The sequence below is a fragment of the Arabidopsis lyrata genome (assembly GCF_000004255.2).
Source record: "Arabidopsis lyrata subsp. lyrata unplaced genomic scaffold ARALYscaffold_2, whole genome shotgun sequence".
In the NCBI taxonomy this organism is placed as follows: domain Eukaryota; kingdom Viridiplantae; phylum Streptophyta; class Magnoliopsida; order Brassicales; family Brassicaceae; genus Arabidopsis; species Arabidopsis lyrata.
Genome location: NW_003302554.1, coordinates 3288765 through 3310815, shown reverse-complemented (window position 1 = coordinate 3310815; position 22051 = coordinate 3288765). Strand labels below are relative to the sequence as shown.

Below are 22051 nucleotides of genomic sequence, written 5' to 3'. Positions count from 1 at the left end.
CCCCATCTTTTGATCTCCAACATTGATCCGGATTCAAGCCTTGCAAGTCCAAGCATTTGTCAAAATAGCTACCCTACACAACAGGAAAAAAACATGGTTCTTGGATTATTCGAACTCGATGATAGTTACAAGGGAGGCCAAGAAAAATCAAAGAAGTTTATGGTAAATATAACGGTACAATGTTGCCATCACTTGCATGAACATTCACCGTCTTTAAATCAGGTGAGTTTTGTAACAGTCTTTCTATACCAGGAATAACATACTGAAAGATCTCTGTCTCAAGAATCAAAGTTTTTGTGATCCTATATAATTCTCCATAATTGGTGAATTGGTAAATGAATCTTTAAGTGTTTTTGTTCATATCTTTTTCTTCTTCAACACAATCTCATGACTTCGTTTCCTTTTTCTTTTATCAGGAATTTTTAGCCACATTGTTTTCTATATTACATAAAAAAAAAAAATCTTTGAAGTCCTTGTCAGATAATATACAGATTTTATTCAACTATTTTATTTAATCATTTTTAAGTATTCCCTAGAACTGCTCTTATGACAATAAATTGGCATTTCAAATAAATTATTTTTCTAATTTCTCTTAATTAATAAGCTTGATATATTATTTTATTATATGACGTAGTGGGCTACGCTGGACTTTGCAAAAAGAGTCTTATCTGTTATATATTAGGTTGTAGCTAAAACAAATGAGAAATTCAATAAAAAGAGAGAAATTATAACAAATATCAAGATGGGTCCTCTAAATTATTATATGTTTTGATTTTTCTATGAGAAAACTGCACCGTCCATTGTTTCTTGAAAACTCTTATCCGACTAAAAGAACAGAAAAAGCAAAGAAAAGAAAAGAGAAAGAGAGACGACTCTAATAAGATACTATATAGCCAGTGCCGGCTCAGAATATGGAGCGGGCGATGCGACGGCCAGGGGTCCAATTCCGTGTTCTAATAATTAAAAGACCTATTTTTTAAAATATTTTTACAAGAGTATTAAAAAAAATAGATTACAACATAAAAGTAAAATTTATAAGGGCCCAAAAAATTTTATTTACTGTTTTTAAGTTTTAATAATTAAATTTTTATTAAAAATATCATAAAAAAAGTTTTTATAACACAAAAACACTAAAAAAATTCTAAGGGTCTAAAATTTTTTTTGCACTAGGGCCCATCAAAGTATTGAGCCGACACTGTATATAGCACAGTCTCGCGGGGCTTAAATCAATAAACTAAAGACTTGAAACATATATTTCTTCGAAGCAGTGTAAAACCAATGTACAAATTCTCACTAAAGGAACACGTTATTTAAAAACCCCCTAATTAGTCCTTCAAGAACAATTAATAGTAATGTTTTCATCCAATAACATCCTCGAAGTCTCCTCTAAATCATTGGATCCAACGAAATTCATGTTTATCTAAACTAAATCGAATAAAGAAAACAATACAATAATTGCACTATGAAAAATATCAGAAGCGTCATAGAAATTGTCGGCTACCTCCATGCACGGAACCTTCACGAAACACTTGGTCCCTCACACACTTCATTGCCACGCTATACCACGTGTCAACCTTACATACCCCAAAAATTTTCAACGAATCATACCTTTTCACGTGTAACAAAATCCGATACCACGTGGCAATTAAAGACCCCATAATTTGCAACGAATCAAACCTCTTCACGTGTCGCAAACTTGTAGAACGTTGAAACCCACACACACGAAGTGTATATATCCTCCTCACAACACCAACATAAAACATAACCTCAAAAAAAGACTTGAAAGAACTCTCTCAATCTTTTTCCTCAAATCTTATCTTTAAATGATCCATACACAAACCGGCTCGAATCGTCGGATTCTGACCTTTCCGGCGGTGAATCCATGCGAATCAATCGCCATAACCACTCTCGTCGACTCACTATTACAACTCGCCGGCGAGATTCTTAGTTTCAAACCAAAAGACTTCTCTACGAACAAAAGAAGTGTTAAAGAAACTCTTCGTCATATCCAATCTCTTGTGATCTTCTTCGAGGAGCTCCGGATTCAAATCCGTGTCGGGTCAATCTCAGCGAGTCGTTCAGCAATCTTGAGCCTATCAGAGCTCCATGTCATCTTCCAGAAACTCAAGTTCCTTTTAGAAGACTGTACAAGAGAAGGAGCTAAGCTATATATGTTGATGAACTCCGGTCAAGTCTCAGCTCATTTCCGGGCTTTGACCCGATCCATATCCACTAGCCTAGACACGTTTCCAGTCGGGTCTGTGGACTTACCTGGAGAAGTCAACGAGTTAATCTATCTAGTAATGCGTCAGACTCGAAAATCCGAAGCAAGACCTGACCGAGAGGACAAGCGGGCTATAGACTCTGTTTATTGGTTCTTTAATCTGTTCGAGAACAGAATTAACCCGAACTCGGATGAAATACTCCGAGTTCTTGATCACATTGGTGTAAGAAAATGGAGAGATTGCGTCAACGAGATTGATTTTATACGAGAAGAGATCTCCACCGGGAAGAAGAGTAACATCGAAATCGAGCTTCTCAGCAACTTAATGGGATTCATATGTTACTGTAGATGTGTGATACTTCGAGGCATTGATGTAGATGATGAAGAGAAAGACAAAGAAGAAGACGACATGATGATGATTCGAAGTTTAAACGTTGATGATCTTCGTTGTCCGATTTCTCTAGAGATCATGAGTGATCCAGTGGTTTTAGAAACAGGACACACGTATGATCGGAGCTCAATTACAAAGTGGTTCGCTTCCGGTAACATCACGTGCCCTAAGACTGGCAAAACTCTGGTTAGTACTATGTTGGTGGATAACTTCTCTGTCAAGCAAGTGATTCAAAGCTACTGCAAGCAAAACGGTGTAGTTTTGGGTCAAAAGGGGAAGAAGAAGACGATTGTGGCGGAGAGTTTAGCGGCGGAAGAAGCCGGAAAACTAACCGCGGAGTTTCTCGCCGGAGAATTGATCAATGGAGATGAAGAAGAGATGGTTAAAGCATTAGTGGAGATTCGAATTCTCACCAAAACGAGTAGTTTTTTCAGATCTTGTTTGGTGGAAGCTGGTGTTGTTGAATCGTTAATGAAGATTCTGAGATCGGAAGATCAGAGGGTTCAAGAAACCGCCATGGCTGGGATTATGAATTTATCGAAAGATATCACCGGGAAAACTCGAATCGCCGGAGAAGACGGTGGTGGATTAAGGCTAATCGTTGATGTTTTAAACGAAGGAGCTAGAAGAGAGAGTAGACAATATGCAGCAGCTGCTCTGTTTTATCTCTCTTCCGTCGGAGATTATAGTAGATTGATCGGAGAAATCTCCGATTCGATTCCGGGATTGGTGAGAATCGTTAAAAGTTGCGATTACGGTGATTCAGCGAAACGCAACGCGTTGATCGCGATTCGGAGTTTGTTAATAAACCAACCTGATAATCACTGGCGTGTCCTCGCCGCCGGAGTTGTTCCCGTTCTTCTCGATTTAGTGAAATCGGAGGAGATCAGCGACGGAGTTACGGCTGATTCGATGGCGATTTTAGCGAAAATGGCGGAGTATCCAGACGGGATGATTTCAGTGCTCCGTCGTGGAGGATTAAAGCTTGCGGTGAAGATTTTGGGTTCGTCGGAGGTTTCGTCGGCGACGAAGCAGCACTGTGTTGCTCTGCTTTTGAATCTGTGTCATAACGGCGGAAGTGACGTCGTTGGGTCTCTCGCTAAGAATCCGTCTATTATGGGGTCGCTTTACACGGCGTCAAGTAACGGCGAGTTTGGAGGTGGGAAAAAGGCAAGTGCGCTTATCAAATTGATCCACGAATTTCAGGAGAGGAAAACCGGTCCGGTTGAACCGGTTATAGAAAGAGAACGGTTTATCCACGCCTGGTGATTGATACACACGCTACACAGTAACTCTTTGAGCTTTTTTTATCAGAGGGTTAAAAATATAACTTCATTTTTTATAGGTTAAGGATGTAATACTATTAATATTTTTATACGTATATATTTTACTTATATACTTGTATATTTTAGTTCTGGGATTTTTTAATAACCCAAAGAGCTAATACTATTGTAATGTAAACTAAAGATAAGAATAAAGAGAGCTTTAAACTCAAGTGGTGCAAACATTTATTCTGTGAACTAGAATGTATAATTTGTATTTTCTTGTTTCAATCTCTTCTTTTGCATTTAAACATGGCGATTCTTTTATAATCCAAAGACAAGAAGACTTGAAAAAAATTGGGATACTAAGCAACAAAGGAAGATAAAAATCTTTAAAGAAAAGTTTCAGGCTTTGGATTTTACCGGGACTCCAGCTTCGACCCGCTTGATCTCAAAGATGAGCATTCTCCACATCTTCAGCACAAACATCTCAGCTTCTTCGTCTAGAATTGATTGCAACAGCTCGAGCATCTGAGACGCCTTCACGTGTTGTTGAGTGTTTGACACGATGAAATCTACCAGCGTGGCTTCCTCTTCTCCGAGAAACTCCATAATTTTCTTTGAGATCCATGGTCTCATTCTTTCGTGCACTTGGTGCTTTTCAATGTTAAGAAAGGTGAAACATGTCAGTAACAAAACAAACTCACAGTCAAGGTAACAAAAAACAATGATCGAGTAAAAGTGTAATAAGATTTATGAGTAACTTACCTTGTCATACATAGCCCAGTTTATCTCGTACGAAAATAAGTCTTCCTTTGTCTTTGGAATTGTATCTATCAATTGTTTCGCATCCAGAAACTTGGTATCAGGTATCTTTGCTTTTCCAGACTCTTTAGCGTCTTTGGTTGGACCACTATGCCCGTCACCTCGGTCCCTGACTCTGTCCCTGTCCCTTTCCCTTTCCCTGTCCCGGTGGCTTGACTTATCATGAGAACGTCTGCTCCTTTGTTTTTCGGTTTCTATTGTCTCTTCCTTGGGATTAGTACTCGAAATTCGTTTAGCAAATTCAGCGGCTAAAGCCAAATGAGGTGGTGTATTCCCTGAGCCACCATGGGCCACGGCTTCCTGTTCCTCGGTTGAGTAATCTATAGGAACCAAAGGTTTCATCTTTTTAGCCTTACGCGCTTCGTCTTCATCCTCCTCATAGAAAACAGAAGGCACAGATGTTCGCTTTCCGGATCCCACAAGCCCAAATCCTAATTTCTTTGAGGGAGCATGTGCCTCTGATCCACTATTATTATCAATAGCCATGGATTCATTACCAGAACCATTTTGTTCAAAATCTGCAATTAGCAAAGGGAGCCATCAGAAATAGAAAGAGAGACAGAGAAAAAGGAGAAAGACGATAATGAGAATAAGACAAGAGAGAATATAAACTCCTTACCTGCTGCATGGTGCTCATTGGCAGATTCACCGACAGTTTGGAGAGTTGCCTTATGATCATTTTCAATAGGTGATGTCTGAACCGTTTCACTTCCAATAGCTGCCTGTCCAGATAGGATCCTTAAGGCATCTAATTGCTGTTGCTGCAACTTTTGCTCCTCGGCATTTCTCTTCGCCTCAGCAACCTCTTCTTCTTCTTTCAATCTATCAGCTAAGTCATCCTCCTTTTCTCTTAGTCGTCGTCTTCTTCTCTCATCTAATGCAGCCCTATGCCATCTTCTTCTTGAATCATCATCGTCTTCTTCCTCTTCTTCTTCATAGCGGATTTCCTTTTTCCTCTTACGCTCTTTATCTTTCTCTTTCTCCTTCTCGTACTGTCGTTCTTTCTCCTTTTCTCTTTCACTGCGTTCCCATTGTCGAAGACGAGTCTGGTAAGCACGCTCTGCATCCTCAAGTTTCCTCCTTAGCTCCCTCTCTTTCCTTGTCCGTTCTCGTTCAGCCTCCCTCTCGAGTCTATCAATTTCTTGCTCCTTTTCACCTCTTTCTCTGCTTCTTCGGTCATTTCTCTTACTCCAATCAGGAGAGCTTGTGTCAGGCCTATTTTGTTCTCTAGAAGTCTCAACATCATTTGCTGCGGCATCTACATGTAAGAATATCCTATCAGACCAATATTAAAAGGAAAATAGAAAATGGGAGCCGAATTAAGGACAAAAAAAAGAGAGCAGAAGATTAGTGGAGGTAAAAACAGACCACTCCTAGCTATGTCAGTGTTGGAGTCACCATCCTTAGATGTGAAAGCAAGTTCCATGCCTGAACGATCAGCAGGTGGTGGTGGGGGTGGTGGAGGCAGAGGGTTGGACTTTAACCTTTCTTCAATAGCACTTTCAATCTTTTCCATAGCCTCTCTGTCTGCTTCCCTTTCTTCGTCATTTATGACCGCAGAATTCGCAATATCGATGTTTTCTTTACTCTTGGGTTCTCCATCTTTCCCTGTCTCATTTTCAGCACTCTCAAGTTTTCGTCGCTCACTTTCAGGACCTTCAGCTTGGTTCTCTTCAGTTCCTACAGCTTGACTTTCCTTGGCTTTCTTTGCAGTCTCTATTTTCTTCTCAACATATTTTAGCAAATACTCCTTTGTTGCTTGATTAACATTCACCTACCGACCATATAGAAAATACAATGAGAATAAGGTTAAGAGAATACCGTAGAAGCAAATATAGATCTTGGTTGACACATAAGTGCATCTATTGGAGAAACATAAACATATTTTGAAATGAGATAAGAAATCCACAATTACCAAAAGTTCTTGTCCATCTATAGTGCGTTTGGTCAGTAGGCGTATTGCACGGAGAATCCCTTCAGCTGATTCAAATTCATAGAATCCAAAACCTTTAGGTTTCTTGGTGGTAGGATCTTCCGCACGTAAACAGCTTTTGACATGGCCACAAAACTGAAGAACAAAATGACAAAATCAATTCTTATAAAATGTATAGCAAAAGAGATGGGAGTAAGTGCCTCGAACATAAACAACCTTAAAAGTAGTAGAAGAGGAAAATACAGATAGAAAGAAGAAAACAAACCTCGAGAATAGACATCATAAAGTCATTTTCCACGGTTGCTATCTTGCCAATGTAAATTGTGGTCTGGGGCTTTTCTGCAGGTGTTACAAAAGGAAGAGAAGCTGGTCTAACCATAGGAGGCATTACAGGACGGAGACCAGGCATTCCCGGGACAGCAGGTCGTGGTGCTAGTTGAACAGCACCGATTGTACCAGGCGGGCGCATAATGAACCCAGGACGAACCATTGTTGGATATGGAGAAGGATACCGGAGAAGCCCTGCATAAACAAAAACAAGTCTCTACAAATTCATCAATAAATGTTCACATTGTAACACTCTGAACAACTTGGCATAAATCAAGAGTATCAAGAAGCAGAATTGAAAAATCATTTTGTATTGTTACCACAAACTAGAGCAAATTAGATATGCACACCAGAGGCAGTACAAATACCACCAGCTGAACAGAGAACCTGAAGGACACATTGAGAAGATAGCACCAGTATCGTAGTCATTATTACCACATTAAGTAGTCATACCTCATAGGGCAACTTGAAATAGGTAAGAATCTATAATCATCTGATAAATGTTGAATTTGAGATTCAGTAATATTGAAATGCCCATCATATCATGCCCATATGGAACTTAGAAAAACTATTACTACCCATCATAAAAGCTTTATTTCATCCCTTAGCAGCTTGGCCACAGAAGGGAAAAGGAAAGAGAAACATGTGGAAGATGTAACGGAAGGTGTAATTTGAAAGAATAGCAATACCTCAAAACCAAGACCAAGGAGCACTCAGTCGCTAGAAATGCTTGCTGCTGGCAGTTGGTTAACCCATCAAGTTTAAAGTTCTTAAAACTACAGTAATTCTCAATTTAACATATAAACTGGATAACATGAGGCAAAATTTTCAAGAACCTTTAGGTAAGAGGTTTAGTTAAGATGTTTCATGAATGTTATCTTCAAAGGGAGTTACACTAACTAAAACAATTAAGGAGAGAAATAAGAAGAACAAAAAGCGAATTTGCGCATACCAAAATGAAGGAGTCGTAGAAGTGAGTCCCTACCCAAAATTTGATGCCTTGCAACCATTCTCACGGAACTCAATCAAGACGCTGTAGGAGAAAACACCCGGTCATCGGTGTCCCTGTTTCTAGTTATCTCCCTAATTCCTCTTTCAATAAAACTTCTTTCTACTCTAATTAACTACATAGACATATAGTTCCCCTTTCACTACTTTATGAATCACATATTCACATTCAACATCCACAGAACGAAAAAAAACGCCACGGAAACAAACTCTATAGCCTAAAGTGCATCAAACAGAAAAAAAGAATAAAACTTTATAAACTGAAGAGATAGAAGAACCCACCCGGAGGAGGAGCAACGCCATGAATTCCGGGATAACCATTAGCCATAGGCTGGTAAGGCCTCATACCAGGCTGGTTCGGAGGCTGCAGTTGATACTGAGGCATAGATCCTGGAACCGCCATAGAATTCACGCCGGGCGGAGGAACTCCAGAGCTAGGGTTTTGAAAATTCCCAGCGGGAGTGAACTGCATACCGGGACGGAATGGTGGTGGCGGCGGAAGATTGGTGGGGAGAAGTGAGCCAGGAATCTGTGAAGGAGGAGTATAAGGCGGACCAGGCGGAATCAGAGCAGCTACTTGTGGTTGCGAATGGTGTTGAGGCGGTGGTGTTGTTAGAGAAGGATTGGGATTTGGATTGGGAATTGGAATCGGAGTAGTGGCTTCTGGTTTCTGAGAATTGAGATCCCCCGTGGCCGGAGAAGAAGATTCGTCGGCCATGGGAGTATATAGCTCGGTTACAAGCTTTGGCAATGGAGTAATGAATGACTTCACCGAATCTAAGATTTTGTGCCCTAGAAATCAGAAACTCCAATTTTAATTACTCTTTTATCTCTGTGTGTGTGTGTGTGTCAAAGTTACAATTTCTTTGGGACAAAAAAAAAAAAGGTACAAAACTTCGTTTATTGTTACACGTGTTTGTATACCATTGGCTAATTGTTTCCATTGTTTTTAAGTCAATTTTCATCTTTACAACCGTCGGGTAAGTATAATTTCATCTATACTTTAGTAAAGAAAAATTAATGGTCATTTGGTTAATTGACCAATAAAATCTTAATATATAAATTTATTTTTATGATATTGATAATTTTGTATTTGTTAGTAATTAATATACTATTTTATGATGAATTTTATGGCTTGACTTTTCAGTTATAACAAAAATATTTATAAAAAATATCACTTTGTGTAACTATTACTAGATTTTTATTATTATTAATAATGACTTTATATTTAGATAAAATACCAAATAAGCAATTTTGGGGTGTTCGGGAAAGAGATTTTTATTATATTAGTTGTGTTTATCTTTTGAAAATATTGTAATAGATTTGCATTATAACTAATAAAAAAGTAAAGACTGAAAAACGAGGTTGTTGTAAATACTATATGCTAACTTAGAAATTATATCCATAGAGTTTACTAAATTTAGGGATTTATTTTAAAAAGAATTAATGTTATTAAAAAAGTTTTAGAAGCACTATTTTCTTGCCAAGAACTATATATACATGTGTTTAGCTCTGATCTTCAAACTCCTTAATCATTTCGCTTTCTGAAAATTATTCTTAGTTATTTTTAAGGCAGTTAGAAGTTAAGTACAATGGATCCCAATATGGTGATAGAAAAAAAAACTAATAGCGGGCGATCTTTCTTCGCGTCGTATTTTAATGTTACCCAAAAAGAGTATAGAGAAAATATTGAAGACGCATAAAATTACAATACCTCATAATGGTCTTCAAGTGCAAGTTCCAGACGATGACAAATCATATACGGTTAACCTTAGAGAAAACAATGGTGTGTATCATATGGGGACTGGATGGAAAAATATCATAGAAGCGAAAAGTCTCAAAACAGGAGATCTTGTCAAATTCTATTGGAAGGATAACAAATTCTTATTGTTTACAGAGTGAGTTTTTCTATAAAAAAAAAGTTATCTCTCGTTAGTGTTCATTGTCTTAATAGATCTGTTTAACTAAATAAATATTTTTGCTGCATAATGATGTTTAGTAGGTTTTATTTGTTCCATAACTAAAACATATTGTCGAAGTCGGATTCACACACTCAAGTATTTTTATTAAGTATGAGAGATTACTCTTAAGGGACAAAAATGAATGTGTAGAAAGCTTATGAATTGCTACAAAAATTGCTATAGTATTTCTTATTCAAGAAGAAGATCCCCTTTACATGGTCATTCGCCCTTATATTTATACATAGAAAAATGTCAACTAAATGGCTAATTAAGTACAATTATTCTCTCTTAAATGCGTCCATTTTGATCTTTGACTTTAATGCTTAATGCTTGAATTTGAGTTGATTCCGAGAACTTCATGGGCTTTGCCAATCGGCCCAAATATCCTTAGACCGACTTAACTGTGACTTCGACTCCGGACTTATGTCGAGGTGCAATCACTTCGGACTCACCTCGTGGTGATAACCACTTCGACTGTTTCTCACGGGTCTAATGGGCTTTATCCTTCGTGGGCCGTTACCTTGATTACGTGGCAATCTTTGGTTGGTCCCGGACTACTGGTGCGGGATCCGACAACAACAATTAGCCCCCCAAGTCTTTCGAAGTGCTATCCCAATTCGGAGGACTTTAATGCTTTAATGACCAAAGATTGCGTTTTGAGGAATCTTCTGATTTTCCGCCAAGATCCCGTCAGTCCTTTAATTTCGGCGCTATCCATTTTTGGCCGCGTGACTTCTGGCGCCATTATGATCGTATATTAATTATTTACTATTAAAACGAAAAAACCTCTCCACTTCCCCCACGATTTCCGAGGCGATTTCATCATTATCACCTAGCTTGCGTGAGGTAACTTCCTTCATCATCATTTTTACTTTTACTTTTACATTTGCGCTTTATTCGAAACTTCTCTCTTCTTTTCCTTCGCCAAATTTCTCCTCGTCGGATCTTGAACCTTTCATCTTCTCTAATGGCTTCTGATTCTGAAAGACCCGAGTCTCCGTCATTCGACGATAAGCGCTCTAGTAATGACGAGTGCACTCGCCCTAATGATATTGCCGGTCCGCACTATAGATCCACTTGCACCCTTCAATCCCTCGAGCGGTTGAGAGAGCTTTGCCGGATTCCGCCGGAAATTATGGCGGAAGCACAAATAGCTGATCCCACAGAATCCCCAGAGAACCATCGCGATGGTTACTTCTGTGTGTACGAGATTTATTTCAAGGGTTGCAGACTAACCTTCCCACTTCCCGAAGCTCTAGTTCGGTACTTGGCGGTTCTCGAGATCGCTCTTCCTCAATTAACCCCTAATCTTCTCCGATCCATCCTCGGAATTATAACAGTAGCGGCAGAAGCCGGATACATTATAGGTATCCCCGAGCTGAATGAGTTTCTAAGCGTGAGAAGTTCATCGAAGAAGACGGGGTATTTCTCGGCATACCCTAATGCTAACAGGAACGTCATTTCACATCTTCCAAACAAGGATGAAAATTGGCATCACCCTTGGTTCCTGATTAAGAAAACCCCTGCTTCGATTGGAAGTCTATCAGATTTACTCCCATCGAAGTGGTCCGCGAAACCTGGTAGAAATTAGGTCGCATACATTCCTCCAATTTGTTTTATTATTCCTATTGATTAAACTTGTTTTTTTCACTTCGCAGCTTTCGTCGCTCCGAGTCTACCATCTGAAGAATTCATTGGATTCTTCAAAATAATCCTCGAAGGGGAGACCCTTTGGAATTCTTTCACTCTCGAACGGTTCATAGAAGCCAATCGAAAACTCAGGATGAGCCCTCCCAATCAACTTCATCGTCTTCCGCCTCCTCACTCAACCCAGGGAATGTCAGCTCGGGCTCTTACCGCCCAGCGAAAAATGATTTCCAAGCCGATGGCTGAGGCTTGTGACGAGAACAAGGCGTTCCTTGCGACCGCCATTGACAAAAAAGATTATAGTAAAACCTTGTTGGTTGACGACGGTAGCACCGAAGGAGCCAGATTCGTCGCTGTTTTCAGATTGACACCTCGACGTGAACGTCACGATGACCGTCCTCCCCGGAGGCCCCATTCTCCTCATCGTGACTCTCCTTGTTCTTCCCGATATGAATTTAGCAACAAACCGCTTAAGGATTTGATTTGCAAAAAGAGGGACAGGTCATCCCGTAGTGGTTCTTCTCCGCGGAGAGAGAAGTCACGGGCCCGGTCTGACCGTTCTCCTCGATCGTCTCCTCCTACTGAACCAATGGGTCCTCCTCGTCCTGTGGATATGTCTTCTTCTTCTCAACATAGTGGCGAGAAGACGAACCTGGGTGCAGATTCTCAGAAGGAAAGTTTTGAGTCTTGAGATGACTCTCCGAAGACAAAGTCTGCTCTTGTTCCTCAGATCAAATCGCTCTCAGGTATGATGATATACATGTATTCTTTTCTTCTCGTCTTGTACTTATCCTGAATTTCTAAGACCCTTCCTCTTTCGCTTTCGTAGCCATGGAGAAAGAGGGTAATGTTTTTCGGTGCTTCAAAACCCGATCAGGTGCAATCCTGCCGGATTTTAACAAGTGGCGCTCTTCGATTCGTGAACGATACCTACTTCATACTCATCATTCATCTCGGGTTAGTTCCGCTTCATTTTTATGATTTCACTGTCATTCTTCGAACTGATCCGTCATTCCGGGTTTATATGTAATACCAGGCTAACGGCGAGCTCAATGACATAATTGAACATTACGAAGGGTTGGTCATTGGTCGGGAAAAAGAGATTGATACGTGGAAGAGCAAGTTCTCTAATCTCGAGGCTGATCTCCGTTCTTTTACCGACTCCAAGCACGATCTGGAGGACAAGGTTGACGGTCTAACATCTGAGCTTGCGAAGATAAAGGGGGAGCTGCAAGACCAGTACGACCGGAATTACAAGCTCCAGGATGAACTCTCTGGTGTTCAGGGTAGACTTCATGAGTCTGAATCATCCGCCGATACCCTGAACAACCAACTTACTGAGCTTCACGCGAAGTACTAGGCGATCGCCAAGTTGCGTGATTCCGAGTTAGCAAGGTCAGCATCGAAGGCCAGAAAAGAGGTCAAGGGACGTGGAATGGAGTTGATTCAAGGGGCCATCCGCTTCATTCAAACCGAGAAAGCTAGGTCAGATTTGGAATCAGACATCAAGGAGCACGAGAGCAACTTGATTCTATTGGATCAAATCCATGATGAAGATTTCTCCGAGGTGCAAGAAAGAACCGAACTGTCGGCTAATCTATCTGAAAAGCGGAGTCGCTTGGCGGCTCTTCCTACTTTGACCTTCAACCCTCACCACTTCGAGGAATTTTTCACAGAATCACCTCACATAAGTGAATCGGGTCTAGAATGGGCAGGTAACCTTTGGCTCCTGACACTTACTACCTTTTTCTTGCCTTATATTTTTTAATTGACTGGAACTGTCCTTCTTAGGCTCAAGTGGGACGGAAGGTATCGTCCCACCCGAAGTTCCTGCGGCACCGGAGGTCACCCCGGAAGATGGTTGTACCGTGGAGAGCGGACTAGGAGCTTCATCTGATCAAGCACCAGTCAAGGAGGCGAATGAAACTTCGACAGCCGAGCCGGAGTCCGAGGTGGCTGTCAATCCATAGTGGCTGTGTCCACTTTAAACTGGGGATTGTCCCATTTAGTTTAAAACTTAAATTTGAACATGTTCTTGCCTAAGGAGGCTTTTTTGTCGTTTTACAAAATATTTGCCTAAGGAGGCTTTTAAACCTTTTTAGGTCGTGATCCCAAGAGGGTTTGGTTAAAACTATGTGCGGGTTTGCAAAGTCCGCTTTTAACCTTTTGTGGCCTTGTGGCTATGCTTTCGAGACTTTTAGGCTGATCAGGCCTTTCTCTTTAAAATGCGAGAACTGAGCTCGGCTTAACGCGAGTTCCCCACTTCGGGTTTGGTCAACTCAGTGAATTTGTTGGGCTTGGGCCTTAAAAAACTTTTGTAGTTAATGATGATTTTTGTTTAAATGCGACGGTTGCTTTTTCTTTTCTCATTTCTTGAGAGTAGGAAAAGCGGCTCGTCTTTAGGGCAATAACTGCCTTTTCTCGATTTCCAAAAATGGTTTAAGTTACTAGGGCACGCCACCATTAATGGCTCTTCGTTTCCAAGACAAACCCTATTCCTATTATAAATAGGAGATTGTTTGCCTTTGATCTCTCCTCAAGAAACTTCGTAATTCACTCGATAAGCACCATATCAATGAAAAACGAAAACGTAGTTCCCGTTGATCCCGGTAGCCCGATTTTTCTGTCCGGTGATGGTTTTGAGCCGGAAGGTGTTCTCTTCCCGCATGCCGTGTTTCACTTCCCTTCGAAGGAAAAGAAAGAGGCTTGCGATTTCCTGGATAAGGTTTAGTAGTTATCTTCTTTGAACGAAACTTTCCGCTTTCTTTTTTACCTACTTATCTTTGTTCTAGGTCTCAAAAGGCAAACACTAGAGGCTCGCATCACTCGTGTGGAAAGGATTATAAGAGCTCTGGAAAGTGACCCCTTTCAATGGGAATGGCGGAACTTTGATTCTGTTGCTGAGATCCCGAAGATGCTCCGGATGTATCTCCGTGCTAAAGGATTTCCGGGGCCCATGAATGCCCCGGTCTATACCGCTCCATCCGATAGCGAAGAAGAAGACGAGGAGGATGCCAGCACCTGTCGTAAACACGTTCGGGATCGTCCCGAAGTGGATGCCAGAACAAGGCGTCCACTTCGAAAATTAAACGGGCGATGAAGGAGCCTGTTCCTGAGCCTCTTCCTTAAATGTTCCCTAACTCTGCTCCCATTTTGAACTCGTAATGGGCTTCGGCCTCGTTTTTTTTTTTATTTATGGAAACATTTGCAATTTTCCTTATTCTACAAAATATTCTCGGAGATTCGTCTTTTAATGCAGGATTGGTTTAAGAGCATAAATCTCTCCGCGAATCACTCCAAAGGATATGACGTTCTTATAAATAATAGTCTCAATTTCCCTTTACTCCTCACCACTCTTTTTCATTGTAGCAGGTATGGAGTTTAACTTTCGATGTTCAGAATCTATGCCCGACTTCTCCGGGATCGGAATGATAAATGAAGATGTTCCAAATGAGCAAAACAGGCAGCCCCTTCCACCTCGCGGCTTCCTCAGATCTCAGATCCGAGCTCCGTGCGCCTTGATCAGGGATCTCCCAATCAGAGACCAAGGAACAGCGATGGCATTCATAGAGGCACTTGCGCTTCAACATCGGAAGCTTACATTGGAAAAGAGGAGACTCCGGAAGAGGATTAACCGGATGCAACGCAGGCTTACTACGGTATCAAGAGATCTTCACATTCTTGGCTCTCACCCCGGAGAATGGATCGAGCTTGGAATCTCTGACTTCGCTCGAATTCCGGACTGCATGATGCCAATCCTCGACCTTGCTGGTCAAGGAGTTGAAGTGTTCTGCTCGTCAACAAGATTTCCCTAATCCGAAGTGTACGATGATGGACATTCCGTCTTATTTGTTTGAATAATGGTGCTTCTGTTCGGCGAAGTCCGGGGACGTTGAGTCCAGCTGGTAATACTGCCTCCATGCCATAAACCAAAGAGAATGGAGTTTCTCCGGTAGGTCGCCTAGGGGTTGTACGATAGGCCCATAGGATGGGTTGAAGTTCTTCATACCATCCTCCCTTTAGATGATTCAAGCGTTTCTTGAGATTGCTCAGTATCGTCTTGTTCGCGGCTTCAGCTTGACCGTTTCCTTGCGAATATCGTGGGGTAGAGTAACTGACTTTGATTCCCCAGTCCGCACAAAAGGCATCAAACTCTTGTGAAATGAATTGTGGCCCGTTATCAGTGACTATTTTGTACGGAACTCCATGTCGACATATAATATTCTTCCAAATGAAAGTTTTCACCGCCGAATCCTTGATGCCAACATATGCCTCAGCTTCAATCCATTTCGAAAAGTAGTCCGTCAGGACCAAAAGGTATTGTACACCTCGAGTTGATCTGTGCAATGGTCCAATGATGTCCATTGACCACCTCATAAACGGGTATGGGGCGGAGATGGAAGAGAACAACTCCGAAGGTTGATGGATCAATGGTGCATGTAGTTGGCAGCGCTTACATCTTTGGGCGAATTTAACACAATCCGTAATCATAGTGGGCCAATAATATTCCATTCTTTTAACTTTAAAAGCCATAGCCCTTCCTGATGAATGACTCCCACATAATCCTTCATGCACTTCACTCATAACGATTTCGACTTCGGGCCCAAAAATGCATAATAGGTAAGGATCACTGACACCTCGTTTATACAATGCGTCGTTTGATAGACAAAATTTCGCGCTAACGATTTTCATTTTCCTGGCCTGCCACTTATTCTTTGGGAGCTCGCATGTCATGATGTAGTGCTTTATTGGCTCCCTCCAGTCAGCCCCCCAGTCTTTCATTTGGTCGACCTTGTGAAATACTCGTGGCTCTGGTTCGAGATGCTCGTTTGGTTCAAGAATGTCCTCCTCGATTAATGGCTCGGTCTCTAATATTGTTTCTAGAATCGCATCTTCTGCTAAGACAACGGGTTCCTTGTTAGGTGTGTTTGATCCCTTTGATTTCCTTCGTTTGATGGGTGGTGGTTCGACCTCCGGTTCGCCACGGTTACGTGCCGCTGCTCGAGATCTTGTAACGACGAGTGCTTCTTTGTTATCTTGAATGCTTCGTTCCGAAATGCATTCCACTGGAATAACTCTTTTCAAGTCAGGATCTGATGTCGATGCTAACGCAGCAAGTGCGTCCGCGGTTGTATTCTCTCCCCGGGATATACGAATTAACTCGAATTTCGAGAAATTTTTAGATAGATCCTTTACCACTTCGAGGTACGCTTCCATTCTTGAGTCCTTGGCCTCGTAGTCTCCATTAAACTGGTTAACTACTAATTGTGAATCACAATAAGCGATTATTTCCTTAGCTCCAACTCCTTGTGCCAATCGAAGTCCGGCAATTAGGGCTTCGTACTCCGCCTCGTTGTTAGAAGCATTAAATAATAATCGGAATGATTGTTCTAGAATTTCCGATGTTGGAGACTCCAACTTGATTCCTACTCCGGATCCTTACTTTGATGAAGACCCATCTACATGCAATTTCCAAGTTTGGTTCTCCGATTGTTCTAGCGTACCAGGTATTGGTAGTTCGGTCAGGAAATCTGCTAAAACCTGAGCCTTCATACTGATTCGGCTTTTGAATTCTATATCGTATTCGCTCAATTCCACCGCCCATTTTGCCAAATGTCCGGACTGACTTGGACTATGAAGTATTGTTTGGAGTGGCTGGTTAGTTAATACTTCGACCGGATGGGATTGAAAATATGGGCGCAGCTTCCGAGCCGAAATCACCACCGCGCGTGCGAGTTTTTCCATCATTGTATATCTGGTTTCTGAATCCGTCATTGACTTACTTATATAGTAAATCGGCTTCTGCTTCCCGCGGTCTTCCCGGACCTGGACTCCACTAACCGCATGGTTTGAAACTGACACGTATAGATAAAGCTTTTCGTCCACTTCTGGTTTGGACAATATAGGTGGGGTAGTTAAGTATGCCTTAAGCTGCCCGAAAGCTTCTTCACACTTTTCATCCCAAAGGAATCCTTTGTTTCCTTTTAGAATTTGGTAAAAAGGCAACGACTTATCTGTTGATCTCGAGATAAAACGATTTAAAGCCGCGATCCGCCCAGTCAAACGTTGTACCTCCTTGAAGTTTCTCGGGGACTGCATGTTTAGGAAGGCGTTGATTTGGTTTGGATTGGCCTCAATCCCTCTCTCTGTCACAATATAGCCGAGAAATTCCCCGGATGGGACTCCATATGTGCACTTTGCCGGGTTCAGCTTCATTTGATACTTATTGAGAATATCAAAACATTCCTCTAGATGCTTAACGTAATCCTCCTTTTTTAACGATTTAACCAACATGTCATCTATGTAGACTTCCATTGTTTTCCCGAGATGATTGTTGTGGATGTCGGATTCACACACTCAAGTATTTTGTTAAGTAGGAAAGATTATTCTTGAGGGACAAAATGAATATGTAAAAGTTTGTAAATTGCTACGAAAATTGCTATAGTATTTCTTTCTTAAGAAGATGATCCCCTTTTACATGGTCATTGGCCTTTTATTTATACATAGAGAAACGACATTAAAATGAGTAATTAAGTACAATTATTCCTTCTTAAATGCGTCCGTTTTGATTCTTCGACTTTAATGCTCAACGTTTGAATTTGAGTTGACTTTCGGCCCAAGTCTCCTCGAACTGACTTACCCGTGTCTTCTACACCGAACTCGTACCATAGTGCAGGCACTTCGGATTCTCGAAGTGGTGATAACCACTTCAACCGTTCCTTCGGCTCATGGGCTCAACGGGTTTTGCCCTTTATGGGCCATTACCTTGACTACGTGGCAATCTTTGGTTGGTCTCGTATTTCCGGTGCGGGATCCGACACCAACAATTAGCCCCCCAAGTTCTTCGAAGTGCTATTCTAATTCGGAGGACTTTAAATGCCTAAGTGGCCAAAGATTGCGCTCGAGAATCTTTCTGATTTCCCGCCGAAAATCTCATCACTCCTTTAATTTCGGCACTAGCCATTTTTAACCAAGTGACATCTGTCATCATTATGACCGCATATTGATTAATTACTATTAAAACGGGAAAAAACCTTCCCACTTCCCACACGACTTCCGAGGCGGTTTCATCATTAGCTTGAGGTAACTTCTTTTCACCATTACTCTCTTCTTTTACTTTTGTGCTTTAATCAAAAACTCTCTCTACTTTCCTTCACAAAACCTCTCTTCGCCGGATCTTGAATTTTTCTTTCTTCCCAATGACTTCCGATTCCGATAGACCCGAATCTCCGTCTTTTGATGAGAGGCGTTCTAGCAATGATGAGTGCACCCGCCCTAACGATATTGCCGGTCCACACTATAGATCCACCTGCACCCTTCAGTCTCTTGAACGATTGAAAGAGCTCTGCCGAATCCCACCGGAAATTATGGCAGAGGCGCAGATAGCTGATCCTACGGAGTCCCCAGAAAACCATCGCGACGGCTATTTCTGTGTATACGAGATCTATTTTAAGGGTTGCGGGCTGACCTTTCCTCTTCCCGAAGCCCTAGTTCTATACCTAGCGGCTCTTGAAATCGCTCTTCCTCAATTAACCCCCAACCTTCTCCGTACTATTCTTGGAATTATAACAATCGCGGCGGAGGCCGGTTACGTTGTCGGAGTTACTGAACTAAATGAGCTTCTAAGCGTGAGAAGTTCATCGAAGAAAACGGGGTATTTCTCAGCATATCCTAATGCCAACAGGAACATCATTTCGCATCTTCCGAACAAGGATGAAAATTGGCATCATCCTTGGTTTCTGATTAAGAAAACTCCCGCTTCGATTGGAAATCTTGCAGATTTTCTCCCTTCGAAGTGGTCCGCGAAACCCGGTAGAGATTAGGTCGCCCGTATCTTTCCCGGTTGTTTCTTTATCTTTATTGACTAACACCGTTGTTTCATTTCGCAGCTTTCGTCGCTTCCACTCTCCCATCTGAAGAGTTCATCGAATTCTTCAAAATAATTCTTGAAGGGGAGACCCTTTGGAATTCTTTCACTCTTGAACGATTCCTAGAAGCTAACCACAGACTCAAGATGAGTCCACCTGGTCATCTTCACCAAATTCCGCCTCCTCCCTCAATTCAGGGGATGTCATCTCGGGCTCTTGCGGCCAAGCGTAAGATGCTCTCCAAGCCGATGGCTGAGGCTTGCGAGGAGAAGAAAAAGTTTCTCGCGACTTCTATAGACAAGAAAGACTACAGTAGGACCTTGCTGGTTGATGATGGCAGCACCGAAGGGGCCAGATCCGTTGCTTCTTTCAGATTAACTCCTCGTCGCGATCGTCATGATTCACATTCTCCTCGGAGAGACCGATCTCCTCGCTGTGATTTACCTTGTCCTCCCCGAGATGATTTTAGCAATGAACCAATTAAGAACTTGGTTCTCCGGAAGAGAGACAAGTCCTCTCGCAGTGATTCTTCCCCGCGAAGGGAAAAGTCAAGGGCCCGGACTGATAGTTCACCTCGATCATCTCCTCCTACTGAACAATGGGTCCTCCACGACCGGTTGATATGTCTTCCTCTTCCCAGCCTGATAGTGAAAAGACTGCCCGGAGCGCATCTCCAAAAAAGGGAGATTCTGAATCTCGAGATGCTTCCTCGGGGTTAAAACCTGCTCTTGTTCCTCAAGTCAAATCGCTTTCAGGTTTGGTGATTCATACAGTCTTCGACGTTTTATTTCCATTAAGATTCCGATTTTTACAACTCTTCTTCTATCGCAGCTATGGAGAAGGAAGGCAACGTTTTCCGGTGCTTCAAGACCCGATCGGGTTCGATCTTGCCAGAATTCAACAAGTGGCGCCCTGCGATCCGTGAACGCTATTTGATTCATGCTCATCATTCATCCCGGGTTAGTTTAGTTTTAATTTATTATATATATTTTTTTTATTGCATTGCTATTCAGCGAACTGACTCGCCATCCCGGGTTTATGTATAATACCAGGCTCACGGCGAACTTAACGACATGATCAAACACTATGAAGGGCTGGTCCTTGGTCGGGAAAAGGAGATTGACGCGTGGAAGAAAAAGCTTTATGCTCTTGAGGCTGAGTTAAGCTCTTCTACCGGCTCCAAACACGAACTGGAAGACAAGGTCGACAATCTAACATCCGAACTGGCGAAGATTAAGGGGGAGCTGCAGGGCCAGTACGACCAGAACTTCAAGCTCCAGGAAGAGTTTTCTGGCGTTCAGGGTAGGCTTCAAGAATCCGAATCAAACGCTGATTCCCTGAACAACCAACTTATCGAGCTTAACGCGAAGTACAAGGCGATTGCCAAATTGCGTGACTCCGAGTTGGCGAGGTCGGCATTAAAAGCCAGAAAGGAGGTTAAGGGACGCGAGATGGAGTTGATCCAAGGGGCCATCCGATTCATGCAGACTGAGAAGGCTAGGTCTGATTTGGAATCAGACATCAAGGAGCACGAGAGCAACCTGATCCTACTGGATCAAATCCATGATACAGATTTCTCCGAGGAGCAAGAAAGGACCGAACTGTCGGCTAATCTTTCTGAAAAGCGGAGTCGCTTGGCAGCTCTTCCTACTTTGGTCTTCAACCCTCGGGACTTCGAGGAATTCTTCACTGAATCGCCTCCTATAAGTGAATCAGGTCTAGACTGGGCAGGTAATGCTTGGTTCCTGACATTTACTACCTTTTCCTCACCTTATGTATGGGGCAAAAATACAAGTTGACTGGGTCTGTCTTTCCCAGGTTCAAGTGAGGCGGAGGATGTTGTCCCACCCGAAGTACCTGCGACACCGGCGGTCACTCCGGAGGAAGGTTGTAATGTAGAGGGCGGACCAAGAGCTCCATCCGACCAAGCACCAGCTAAGGAGGCGAACGAAACTTCGGTTGCTGAGCCGGGGTCCGAGGTGGATATCACTCCGTAGTGGCTGCGTCCACTTTAAATTGGGAATTGTTCCATTTATTTTAAAACTTAACTTCGAACTTGTCTTTGCCTAAGAAGGCTTTATTATTTTCTTTTGAACAAGATATTTGCCTAAGGAGGCTTTTAAACCTTTCTAGGTTATGACCCAAGGGGGTTTGGTTAAAATTTGAACGCGGGTTTGCAAAGTCCGCTTTTAACCTTTTGTGACCTTGTGGTTATGCTTTCGAGATTTTTAGGCTGATCAGACCTTTCTCTTAAGAACGCGAGAACTGAGCTCGGCATAAAGCGAGTTCCCCACTTCGGGTTTAGTCAACTCGATAAATTTATTGGGCTTGGGCCTTAGAAACTTTTGTAGTTAATGCGACGTTTGCTCTTTCCCTTCTTAAGGAAAACGGCTCGTCTTTTAATGCAATAACTGCCTTTTCTCGATTTTCCAAAAATGGTTTAAACCATTCGGACACGCTACCATTAATGGATTTATGGTTCCAAGACAAACCCTAAATCATTATAAATAAAGGCTTACCTACCTCCAAGCTTTATTTAAACACGATTTTAGAATCTTACTTGAGAAATATTTCGAGAATGGAAAACGAGACAGTAGCCCCCATC

The 22051-nt window shown here is 42.0% G+C and overlaps 2 protein-coding genes and 2 pseudogenes across 9 annotated transcripts; 3 read left to right on the top strand and 1 right to left on the bottom strand.

Annotated features, from left to right (window-relative positions):
• Positions 1–1336: 1336 nt before the first annotated feature.
• On the top strand, positions 1337–4107 carry LOC9322700 (U-box domain-containing protein 19). The gene has a single exon (XM_021033931.1). The coding sequence runs from the start codon at positions 1824–1826 to the stop codon at positions 3882–3884; it is 2061 nt and encodes a 686-aa protein (XP_020889590.1). The 5' UTR covers positions 1337–1823; the 3' UTR covers positions 3885–4107.
• LOC9324210 (RNA-binding protein 25) lies at positions 4107–8787 on the bottom strand. 8 transcript variants are annotated; one of them, XM_021033928.1, is made up of 8 exons: positions 7652–8246; positions 7283–7349; positions 6901–7157; positions 6618–6770; positions 6071–6476; positions 5322–5960; positions 4646–5220; positions 4107–4534 (listed from the first exon to the last, which is right to left on the bottom strand). In XM_021033928.1, exons 3-8 carry the CDS (start codon positions 7123–7125, stop codon positions 4283–4285), a joined length of 2250 nt encoding a protein of 749 aa, XP_020889587.1. In that variant the 5' UTR covers positions 7126–7157; positions 7283–7349; positions 7652–8246; the 3' UTR covers positions 4107–4282. The 8 variants fall into 8 exon arrangements, with proteins under 8 accessions (XP_020889587.1, XP_020889589.1, XP_020889583.1 ...); XM_021033930.1 differs by having other exon boundaries at positions 7948–7971; XM_021033924.1 differs by lacking the exons at positions 7283–7349; positions 7652–8246 and adding an exon at positions 8253–8787 and having other exon boundaries at positions 5322–5951.
• A 1971-nt stretch (positions 8788–10758) lies between these two features.
• On the top strand, positions 10759–13548 carry LOC110230623 (annotated as a pseudogene).
• A 605-nt stretch (positions 13549–14153) lies between these two features.
• Positions 14154–21443, top strand: LOC110230871 (annotated as a pseudogene).
• Positions 21444–22051: the final 608 nt, after the last annotated feature.

What these genes read in the sequence shown, in the direction of transcription:
- LOC9322700 (XM_021033931.1), top strand. Translation starts at nt 1,824, where the DNA reads ATGATCCATACACAAACCGGCTCGAATCGTCGGATTCTGACCTTTCCG.
- LOC9324210 (XM_002886587.2), bottom strand. Translation starts at nt 8,688, where the DNA reads ATGGCCGACGAATCTTCTTCTCCGGCCACGGGGGATCTCAATTCTCAG. An exon ending in TGGCGTTGCTCCTCCTCCGG is followed by an intron (nt 7,158 to 8,252) that starts GTGGGTTCTTCT and finishes TTGTTTATGCAG; the next exon opens with GGCTTCTCCGGTATCCTTCT. An exon ending in CAATGAGCACCATGCAGCAG is followed by an intron (nt 5,221 to 5,321) that starts GTAAGGAGTTTA and finishes TGCTAATTGCAG; the next exon opens with ATTTTGAACAAAATGGTTCT.